Raw genomic sequence first — 12,084 nt, 5'->3', positions numbered from 1 at the left:
TCAGGCTGCTTCACTTGGAGTCTCATATTCACCCAGTACCTACTGACATTTTGATGTAATTTAATTTAATTTGATCTTGTTTATTATTGTCACGTGCGCTGAGATACAGTGAGAAGTGTTGTATTCTGTGCTAATCAGACAAATCACATCTTGCGTAAGTACATTAGAGTAATAGAACAGAATGCAGAATATAATGTTACAGCTACTCAGAATGTGCAAAGAAAGATCAACTCTAATGTGTGAGACGTCCGTTCCTAAGTCTGATAACAGTGGGGAGGAAGCTGTTCTTGAATCTGATGGTACGGGTTTCAAACCTTTGTACCTTTGGCCTGACGGAAGAGGGTGGAAGAGAGTCTAATTGGGATGGAAGAGTTCTTTGATTATGCTGGCTGCTTACCTGAGGGGAAGTATAGACGGAGTCAATGATGGAAGGCTAGGTTTTGTGATAGACTGCTCTGTGTTCACAACTCTCTGTAGTTTCTTGTGGTCTTGGAGGGTGCAGTTGCCATATCAAGCTGTGATTTATCCAGGTTGGATGCTTTCTATGGTGGATCTATAAAAATTGGTCATTATGGACGTGTCGAATTTTCCTTAGTCCCCTAAGGTGTGGCATATACACCTTTCTTTATCGTTCACATCAGCAATTGGCACAGTCAGACACCCAGACAGTGGCCGTGCTGTGTCTCAGTCCCCCCTCAAGGGCACATCCATCTTGTTGTAGATCAGTGTGCTGTGTTAGTGTCACCATTCAGGACTCTCCTTCTCAACTTCTCTCCTCTACTGAGATGTAGTGACCCTCAGGTTAAACCCCAGTCAACTCTCTGATGAGAGAGCAGCCCTCAGGGACCTTGGCGACATTGCCTTTACCTTTATGTTGGCCACGCAAACATCGAGGGTCCCTACTCCCTGGCCATTGGGGGCTCTCTGTATGTGTTGCACCTGCCTGGCATTATTAAAGCTGGGAAGCTCTCTGAGATATACCCTCCAGTGCACACAACCAGCTAAACAGTAGGCAATAATGAAGGCAATAGCAATCCTGGACCAGGCTGGCATTGTATGGTGTTGTGACCGCCTCTGCCAGCCATCCAGGAAGTATGCTGCTCTCCTCTGGACCACCCCGTCCATCAGGACCTCAAGTGGGGCCAACTCCCCCTTCTCCAGCTCTCCCCTCAGTCTCCAAAGCTGAGCAGAGTGGCTCCCAAATGTCAGCACTTCTCCGGGTGTGCAACGGCCTTTCAAAGATGGTGCAGATTAGATTACATTACATTACATTACCTACAATGTGGAAACAGGCCCTTTGGCCCAACAAGTCTGAAGAGTAACCCACCCAGACCAAATGGGAAATTTAGCATGGCCAATTCACCTGACCGGCACATCTTTAGACTGTGGGAGGAAACCGGAGGAAACCCACGCAGACACGGGGAGAATGTGCAAACTCCACACAGACAGTCGCCCGAGGCCGGAGTTGAACCTGGATCCCTGGTGCTGTGAGGCAGCAGTGCTAACCACTGAGCCCCTGTGTTGAGTAATGGACCAATGCTCACTGTCAATACACACACACGAGTAACTGAGTGATGTATCGAGAGGAACAAGCACCCATTAAATATTAGCAAGGAATCACCACCTTTGGGATAGCAGGGAAGATATAACATTTGCAAAGTTGGCAAATACAAAGTCGGTAACTAAAAAAAACACTGAGCAGCTATCTGCTGAATTGTGAGATTTCTTGGGAACGGTGCATGGTAAGATGGGGCAGAAATTGGACACGATGTATCTCACCGGGACGGGAATGGCTATATATTGGTAAGATACAGCAAGAGCACTGTCTCAGCCCCACAGTGAAAATACCTCCAGCAAACCCGACATGACTCACAATTAGTCAAGAAAATGTAAGATTCAGTCCTTTGTTCTTAACCGTGAGAAAAAGAGTCTCATTTGGTGTAAGTATTGGGCAGCATTTAGACTACTTCCACAAATGTTATCAAAATAAGGAAGTTTAAATTCAGTGTCTCCATGGCAATGAGATTGAGCAGTGAGTGAAAGCAGTGGAAGAGCACACGTTGCACCTGGTCAGGGCGAGGTCACCAATTGAAGATTTTTTGGGGAAAGGAGTGTGTGATGGACAGAGGGGAGGCCAAAGGCTTTCTTGAACAGTGTGAGCTTGCTCTTCCTGGATGGTAAGGGCTACTAGAAAGTCCACCACCCTTGTGGACTCAGCAACACTCGCCTGCCTCCCCTTCACTCTGGAGATTCCCAACTCAGAGCAAACCTGTGCACCAACAACTAATTTTAAATCTAACTCCCAGTGTCCCGATGTTAGAGAAGTTTTCCACCTCTCCAGTCAGTAGCTACAACATCTCTTTTCTAAAAGAAAAAAGTGATTTAACGTTGCAATTCATGTTTTTTACTTTCTCTATTCTTTCAAGAGATTTTGGAGTCAGTTGCCAGGCTTGCATTTATTGGAAGTAAGAGGCTTGCTAGACTGTTTCATTGGGTAGTTAAGAGTTAAATGCATCTGGATTGCTGTGGGTCTGGAGTCACATGTAGACCAAAAGGGTGTCCTTTTAAACAAAAGATGGTCATTTCAAGGTCAGCATTAATCCACTAGCTTGATTTTCCCAGATTTATTAACTGAATTCAAACTCCCCCCACCATCACCGTGGGAATTGAACCCACGTCACTGAACATTAAGCTGGAAACTGCTGTTCCAACAACATTACCATCAACCACCGTTTCCTCCGGTTTCTGGTAGGATAACATCAGCCCTGCCCTCATGAAGATTATGGTGAAATATACTAGTAGCTCTTTGGATGAACAAGATTCATGCTTTTTAAAATATTTTTTAATCAGTGTGTTCTGGGATGTCATTACACACCTCTGGAGCCTGAGCTTGAATCAAGGCCTCCTGATTCAAAGGTAGGGATACTACCACAGTGACACAAGACTCCCCCCCCCCCCCTCCAAATATTCACTTAGTTGTCCCTGACTGGATTAAAGTTGGGTGTGTAGAGCTATGAGTCGCTCACTTAAATTGTGCAACAGAGCCTTCTCCAAAGAGCAGTCAATAGTCACTCGGGACACAAAATATGCAGCACAAGAAAGAAATTGTAACGTATGTATAACATCTCTTAACAGGACAGATATTGCCTTTCCCTTCTTTGTAGTTCAATTGCCTCTGTACCTGTGATGTGAAAAGAATATTTTTGTTCAAGGAGCATTGCATGTTATTTGTAACTGTGAATTATTTCCCTCTTAAGTTAATTGTGAAAGAGTCCCAGCTTCAAAGGAAACCAGGTCAACAAATTCGGGATTTTGATTTATGTTATCAATAATGTTGAAATGGGATTTATTCCACTGCTGGTTGACAAGTTGTGTGAGATATTAAACCTCATATAGTTAATGTAAAAAGCAATCTATCATTAAATAACATTTCAATTTACACCATGAATTGTATCATTCAGCCCATCATAGATTATTTTTGCAGATGGATTCCAGTTGGTGAAATAGGGGTCATAACATAATCATTTGATAGTACAGAGCATGAGTATTGCTGGAACCAAAGGTTGAAAGTTTTTGTAATGTACTTATCAGTACAAAATCTCAGGAACAGCAAATCTCAAAGGGACCAGCAGTTTACAGCACATGAGATGAGGATGCTGATTGGTTAGTAAGTGGACTGCCTACATACCAGCTGATCAGGAGTCTCTCCCCAGGCTGTGTAAATTGCTGTTTCCTTTGAGACTTGGTATTGTTGTAATTCTATCCTGACGAATACAAGATGAAAATTTTCAGCATATGCCTTTTTCAACAAGAATAACACAGATAGAGTCGTAAAGATGTACAGCACGGAAACAGGCCCTTCGGTCCAACTCATCCATGCCGACCCCAATATTCCAACCCAATCTACTCCCACCTGCCAGCACCCAGCCCATATCCGTCCAAACCCTTCCTATTCATATACCCATCCAGTTTCCTTTTAAATGTTGCAATTGTACCAGCCTCCACCACTTCCTCTGGCAGCTCATTCCATACACCCTCTGCGTGAAAACATTGCCCCTTAGGTCTCTTTTACATCTTTCCCTTCTGACCCTAAACCTATGCCTAGAGGATGGGAAACATTTCTGGCTGTAACAGGCTGCTCCTTTTTTGAAGTATTGAAGGTGTTGGAGGTGATTTCCTCGAATTCCAAGAACAGCAATTACTGTTTTATATGGTGTTGCATTTTTTTGCAACTTTGGAGAAAAATAAAGTCAAAACAATGGCAATTTCAAAAGGAAGAGGAACAGACAAAGGCAGCACGTGGTCACGTCTGTGCAGGAGAGAGAGAGAGAGAGAAAGAAACCCATATTGCTAACTGACACAGCAGTGAACCTGCGCAGTTACTGCCTTTGCTGTTGAATTCATGTATCTTTGGACATCAAAGTGATTCTGGGAAAATTAACAAACAGTGAAATTCACAACTGATCTTGGAGAACCTGTGTGGGAGAGGTGACAGCACAGAAACAGATAAGTGAATAGTTTTAAGTGTGGCCTTGCTGTAAGTCTGCAGTAGTGAATAGAATGGGTTCTCCTTGATTACATGTTTTATTGAGCTATGTCTCTTGATTAAACTTTAAAATATAAGCCATAAATATTAAGTTACCCTGGAGCAGTGTTTTATAGAGGAATAAGATGGTGCTGTTTTCTGCGTCTGGAGATTGAAAGAAACAAAAATGGCCCTTAGTAGAGTGATATGCTCTTCTTGTTGGATGTGGGAGTTTCAGGAGAGTTTACATGTTACTGAGGATTATATCTGCAATAAATGCCATTGGTTGCAAATCCCATCATATTGAATGGATCAGTTGGAAGACAGTTAAAGGCAATGAGGAATTTACAAGAGCAAGGGGTGTGATGGATGCAGTTATAGGAAGGGGGAAAAGTTTCAGATAGTCAGATAGATGGGTTAACTCCAGGAAAAGTAGGGGAATAGACAGGCTGTGCAGGAGTCTCCTGTGGCTATCCTCATCTCAAAATGTAGGGGGTGATGGATTCTCAGGGGAATGTAGCACAAACAGCCAAGTTTCTGGTATCGAGACTGGCTCTAGTGTAATGAGAGGTACATCGGGTTCCAAGAGATTGATTGTGTTAGGGGACTCGCTCGTTCGAGGCACAGACAGATATTTCTGTGGCCAGCAGCGATAAATGAGAATGGTGTGTTGCCTCCCTGGTGCCAGGATCGGATGTCTCCGAGAGGGTGTAGAATGTTCCCAAGGGGGAGAGGGACCAGCAGGAGGTCATTGTACACATTGGAACCAATGACATAGGAAGGGAAAAGGATGAGATTCTGAGGGGAGATTACAGAAAGTCAGGCAGGAATTTAAAAAGGAGGTCCTCGAGAATAGTAATATCTGAATTACTCCCGATAGTGAGGTTAGGAATAGAAGGATATAGCAGATGAACACATGGCTGAGGAGCTGGTGTATGGGAGAAGGATTCACATTTTTGGATCATTGGAATCTCTTCTGGGGTAGAAGTGACCCGTATAAGAAGGACGGATTTGACCTGAATTGGAAGGGGACTAATGTGCTGGCAGGGAGATTTGCTCGAGCTGCTCAGGAGGATTTAAACTAGCATGGTGGAAGGGTAGGACTCAGGAGATAGTGAGGAAAGAGATCATTCTGAGACTGGTACAGTTCAGAAGAGAAGCAAGTCAAACAGTCAGGCCAGGCAGGGACAAAGTAGAGAACAAGGTAGGACTGATAAATTAAACTGCATTTATTTCAATGGAAGGGGCGTGGTTAGGAACAAGGGACTGGGATATCATAGCAATTACAGAAACATGGCTCAGGGATGGGCAGGACTGGCGGCTTAATGTTCCAGAATAGAATTGCTACAGGAAGGACAGAAAGGGAGGCAAGAGAGAAGGGCAAGTGGCATTTTTGAAGAGGGATAGCATTACAGCTGTACTGAGGGAGGATATTCTCGGAAATATATCTAGGGAAGCTATTTGGATGGAACTGAGAAATAAGACAGGGATGAGCACCTCATTGGGATTGTATTATAGATCCCCTAATAGTCAGCGGGAAATTGAGTAACAAATTTGTAAGGAGATCTCAGTTATCTGTAAGAATAATAGGGTGGTTATGGTCAGGGATTTTAACTTTCCAAACATAGAGTGGGATTGCCATAGTGTTAAGGGTTTAGATGGAGAGGAATTTGTTAAGTGAGTACAAGAACATTTTCTGATTCAGTATGTGGATGTACCTACTAGAGAAGGTGCAATACTTGATCTATTCTTGGGAAATAAGGCAGGGCAGGTGACTGAGGTGTCAGTGGGGGCACACTTTGGGGCCAGCGACCATAATTCTATTAGATTTAAAATAATGATGGAAAAGGATAGACCAGATCTAAAAGTTGAAGTTCTAACTTGGAGGAAGGCTAATTTTGACAGCATTAGGCAAGAACTTTCAAAAGCAGTTTGGGGGCAGATATTCACAGGTAAAGGGACGGCTGGAAAATGCGAAGCCTTCAGAAATGAGATAAGAATCCAGAGACAGTATATTCCTGTGAGGGTGAAAAGAAAGGCTGGTAGGTATAGGGAATGTTGGATGACTAAAGAAATTGAGGGTTTGGTTAAGAAAAATATCAGGTATAGACAGAAGAGTTCCAGTAAATCCTTACAAGAGTAATAATGCAGTAGGAGTATACTTAAGAGGGAAATCAGGAGGGCAAAAAGGGGACATGAGATAGCTTTGGCAAGTAGGGTTAAGGAGAATCCAAAGGGTTTTTACAAATACATTAAGGACAAAAGGGTAATTAGGGAGAGAATAGGACCCCTCAAAGATCAACAAGGTGGCCTTTGTGTGGAGTCACAGGAGACAGGGGGGATACTAAACGAGTATTTTGTGTCAGTGTTTACTGTGGAAAAGGACATGGAAGATATAGAATGTAGGGAAATAGATGGTGACATCTCAGAAAATTTCCATATTTCAGAGGAGGAAGAGGTTGTCTTGAAATGCATAAAATTGGATAAATCCCCAGGACCTGATCAGGTGTACCCTTGAACTCTGTGGGAAGCTAGGGAAGTGATTGCTGGGCCTCTTGCTGAAATATTTGTATCATCGATAGTCACACGTAAGGTGCCGGAAGACTGGAGGTTGGCTAACATGATGCCACTATTTAAGAAAGGTGGTAAGGACAAACCAGGGAACTATAGACCAGTGAGCCTGACATCGGTGGTGGGCAAGTTGTTGGAGGGAATCCTGAGGGACAGGATGTACATGTATTTAGAAAGGCCAAGTCTGTTTCGGGATAGTCAACATGGCTTTGTGCGTGGGAAATCATGTCTCACAAACTTGATTGAGTTTTTTGAAGAAGTAACAAAGAAGATTGATTTGAGGATATAACTCTGAAGGTGGACAAGGGCGATCCAGTGGATGTAGTGTACCTGGACTTTCAGAAAGCCTTTGATAAAGTCCCACATAGGAGGTTAGTGAGCAAAATTAGGGTGCATGGTATTGGAGACAAAGTACTGACTTAGATTGAAAATTGGTTGGCTGACAGGAAACAAAGAGTAGTGATAAATGGCTCCCTTTCGGAATGGCAGGCGGTGACCAGTGGGGTACCGCAGGGATCAGTGCTGGGACCGCAGCTTTTTACATTATATAGAAGATGGTATTGATAGTAACATTAGCAAATTTGCTGATGATACAAAGCTGGGTGGCAGGGTGAAATGTGAGGAGGATGTTAGGAGATTACAGGGTGACCTGGACAGGTTAGGTGAGTGGACAGATGCATGGCAGATGCAGTTTAATGTGGATAAATATGTGGTTATCCACTTTGGTGGCAAGAACAGGAAGGCAGATTACTACCTAAATGGAGTCAAGTTAGGTAAAGGGGCAGTACAGAGAGATCTGGGTGTTCTTGTACACCAGTCAATGAAGGCAAGCATGCAGGTACAGCAGGTAGTGAAGAAAGCTAATAGCATGCTGGCCTTCATAACAAGAGGGATTGAGTATAGAAGTAAAGAGGTTCTTCTGCAGCTATACAGGGCCCTGGTGAGACCGCATCTGGAATATTGTGTGCAGTTCTAGTCTCCAAATTTGAGGAAAGACATTCTGGCTATTGAGGGAGTGCGGCGTAGGTTCACGAGGTCAATTCCTGGAATGGCGGGACTATCTTATGTTGAAAGATTGGAGCGACTGGGCTTGTATACCCTTGAGTTTAGAAGACTGAAAGGGGATCTGATTGAGACGTATAAGATTATTAAAGGATTGGACACTCTGGAGGCAGGAAACATGTTTCTGCTGATGGGTGAGTCCCGAACCAGAGGACACAGCTTAAAAATACGGGATAGGCCATTTAGGACAGAGATGAGGAGAAACTTCTACACCCAGAGAGTGGTGGCTGTGTGCAATGCTCTGCCCCAGAGGGCAGTGGAGGTCAAGTCTCTGGATTTGTTTAAGAAAGAGTTGGATAGCGCTCTCAAGGATAGTGGAATCAAGGGTTATGGAGATAAGGCAGGAACAGGATACTGATTGAGGATGATCAGCCATGATCATAATGAATGGTGGTGCAGGCCCGAGGGGCAGAATGGCCTACTCCTGCACCTATTGTCTATTAATGAGGGAAGAGCGTTAGATGTGATCTATATGAACTTCAGTAAGGTGTTTGACAAGGTTCCCCTGGGAGACTGGTTAGCAAGGTTAGATCTCATGGAATACAGGGAGAACTAGCCATTTGGATACAGAACTGGCTCAAAGGTAGAAGACGGAGGGTGATGGTGGAGGGTTGTTTTTCAGACTGGAGGTCTATGACCAGTGGAGTGCCACAAGGATTGGTACTGGATCCAGTGCATTTCGTTATTTATATAAATGATTTGAATGTGGGTATAAGAGGTATAGTTAGTAAGTTTGCAGATGACACCAAAATTGGAGGTGTAGTGGACAGCAAAGATGATTACCTCAGATTACAACAGGATCTTGATCAGATGAGCCAATGGGCTGAGGGTAGCGTATGGAGTTTAATTTATATAAATGTGAGGTGCTGCATTTTGGGAAAGCTGATCTTAGCAGGACTTATGCACTTAATGGTAAGGTCCTAGGGAGTGTTGCTGAACGAAGAGACCTCGGAGTGCAGGTTCATAGCTCCTTGAAAGTGGAGTCGCAGGTAGATAGGATAGTGAAGAAGGCGTTAGGTATGCTTTCCTTTATTGGTCAGAGTATTGAGTACAGGAGTTGGAAGATCTTGTTGTGGCTGGTTAGACCACGTTTGGAATAGTGCTGTTGGAAGGATGTTGTGAAACTTGAAAGGGTTCAGAAAAGATTTACAAGGATGTTGCCAGGGTTGGAGGATTTGAGCTATAGGGAGAGGCTGAATAGGCTGGGGCTGTTTTCGCTGGAGCATCGGAGGCTGAGGGGTGACCTCATAGATGGAATGTTTATCTTCAGTACGTATTTTTAATGTATCTGTGCTCTTCTAAAATTCATACCAATATCATAATTTGCAGTAGCTGCTACATTGTCATCGAAGAATTACAGATTGAAATTGTTAAATTAGGGTTGTTGTTTCACATTATTAACTCACAACTGTGACAATAATCCAGTTATTGACTGTTATGCACTCGTGGGCATTATGTCATATTGAACCTTGGTAAAATTAATTTTTTTGCCTTTTTTTATATACTGTTAAAACCTTAAGTTATCTCGGGGGCAGTAGATTTTGGGATTTGCATATTAATCAATCGAAACCTGCATCACCATTCTAAGTGATTACAGACTTCACAGCAATCTAGTTTTGTATGACACTTGGATCTTTTTCTTGGAAATTCTCTGTCCTTTGTAACCTGCCCCACTAGCTACCTGCCAAAGGGGCTAAGCTCTGAAAACTTGTGATTTCAAATAAACCTGTTGGACTATAACCTGGTGTCATTGATTTTTAACTTTGTCCACCCCAGTCCAATGCCAACACCTCCACATCAGATATTTTTGCTGAGTTTATTACTTTTCATTTGTTTTAAATTCTAACTTTTGGCCACTCATGTTTTTTTTAATATCCATAGTACTGTCATTATTTGGGCAATGTGGATATCGCCAAAATAGCTATCTGGTGATTTCCTACTTGGGTTTACCTGAATGAGTCAATCTGTTATTAAATGTAACAAAAAACAGAAAGTGCTGGACATACCAGCAGGTCGGTTTGCAACTGTGGAGAAAGAAACACAGGTGACATTTCAAACGCAATAACATCATTGGAATTGTTAATTAAATGCAATTTCTGTGCTCCCTGTTTGATAGCTCTATCTTACAAATGTTCTACATGTTCTGAGTACAAACAATCTGTACAAAGGTACAAATATTCGACGTGTTCTAAGAACTGTGCACACATTCAACTGTTCATTATCCATCTCTCTGAACGATAAATTCAGACATTGCCATTTATAAAGTGCGAATGGGCTATATTTTACATTAGCTGTCCATAGGTGTTCCTCTCCATTGTGTTTCATTCATGGTGAAAGTGTTTCTCTTGTCATTTTTATAGACATTCCCAAAGCTGCTGTCAGGATCTTGAGCAACATGACATTCCTGTTTGTGAGTTTGTCATACACAGCAGAAAGTGCTATCGTCACCGCTTTTATTACCTTCATTCCCAAGTTCATTGAATCTCAGTTTGGCATCCCAGCATCTAATGCAAGCATTTACACTGGTAAGATGTGTACATTAACATTTTGGGTTGCAAAGTTACTGTTAGCAGTAGAAATATAGATTTTCTTGGGCCGTAGATCAGGTTATAATGCCTGAATTATAGACTCCTATTTCACATATGACCAAATGGATCAGATTGTCTCGTGCCTGTGGCTAGTATATTTGATCAGGTGTAGAGGTTTGTATGACAATAAACAAATGTGAGCAGTGTTCCATCTAATTATGTATATAACATCTTTGGGATGCTTCATGAACATATTCTTTCCATAGGCTGTACCGAGGCAGAAAAGTCATCCCGATAGTTTAAGAATAATTTTAGAAATTTAACGTAGGTGTTTTTAATATTAAAACATTAGACTAAATACTTAGCGATACCAGTTAATTTCCAAAGGTTTCTGATCAGACTTGTCCATATTAACTGATGTGATATATCTTGCAACGTACAAGGATGTTTACAGCAGAAGGGCTATACAAATGAAAGATTTCCATTCTGAAATTTGCCTGATGAGTGATTAGATATTATTTCTCCTTTACCCTGAAGGGATGCAGTTACCCAGGAGCTAGCTGTTGAGCAGTTTCTCAACGATAAGCAGACTAGAATGTGAATGCCAGTCAGCAATTTGATCAAATCAGACCTCATTTCTGAGGCTGAGTCTGTCCTCACTTGACATCTGGCAAAATGCACTCTCAAGCCTGATAGCGGTCAGGAGCAAGAACATCTGATGTTTTCTTTCCCCTCTGTCTCAGTCCAGGGTCATTGAGCACCACCATGATCAGCTCCTTTAGTCTCATATTAAGTGGTCCACTTATCCCTTGGTTCGGCAATGGATCTAGAGAAGATGTGTCACCTGCAATGTTTGTAGATGTGCCAACAGATGCTAAATGTGGAAACTCTGTAGAGTAATTTCCAAAGATAGGGAGACAAATTGCTAGCATTTCCTGGAATTTATGCTTTTTAAAAAAAGCATTGATTAACTTTGGCTGATAAATTTACCTAATATTGTAAAAAGAATTTTCATGACATTTACAAAAGAGGTTTTAACAAATTAACCTTCAGTTATAGCACAACTACAAATTTAAAATAACGTAACAGTGTCCAGAATGCATTTGTGGAGAGATTGCTCTGCTAAATGCTTACTGTCCAACTAAATTTTATTGAAGTTAGTGTAGATATGATCATTATAGCTTACTGCATAAACCATAGTCATCAATCACTATTTGATATAATCAATGTATTATAATGCAATAGTGTGCTATGTCTGTCCCATACATTGATCAAGTTCTTCAGTGCAATAATGTACATTGTGTTAATATAATTTGTTCATCAACCTTTGTATTCTGTTGACTTTCATGAATGGCAGTTTTTAAAATAAACTATTTGTCGGCTTCACTGCTTATGCAT

At 42.1% G+C, this 12,084-nt stretch overlaps 1 protein-coding gene across 2 annotated transcripts in view; it reads left to right on the top strand.

Annotated features, from left to right (window-relative positions):
- LOC122549421 (solute carrier organic anion transporter family member 5A1) overlaps nucleotides 1–12,084 on the top strand; it is a 186,059-nt gene that overhangs the window by 138,270 nt on the left and 35,705 nt on the right. Inside the window, exon 4 of one of the 2 annotated variants that reach the window (XM_043689227.2) lies at nucleotides 10,519–10,683. The exons of the other annotated variant lie outside the window; for it this stretch is intronic. Within the exon in view, the coding sequence (XP_043545162.2) occupies nucleotides 10,519–10,683 (165 nt within the window). The remainder of the gene's footprint in view (nucleotides 1–10,518; nucleotides 10,684–12,084) is intronic. 2 annotated transcript variants of the gene reach the window in all.

The sequence above is a fragment of the Chiloscyllium plagiosum genome, unplaced genomic scaffold (genome assembly GCF_037043375.1).
Source record: "Chiloscyllium plagiosum isolate Xiang-an unplaced genomic scaffold, Cpla_swu_hap1 HiC_scaffold_4, whole genome shotgun sequence".
NCBI classification, from domain to species: Eukaryota; Metazoa; Chordata; class Chondrichthyes; order Orectolobiformes; family Hemiscylliidae; genus Chiloscyllium; species Chiloscyllium plagiosum.
This window is presented reverse-complemented; position numbering and strand designations above follow the sequence as displayed.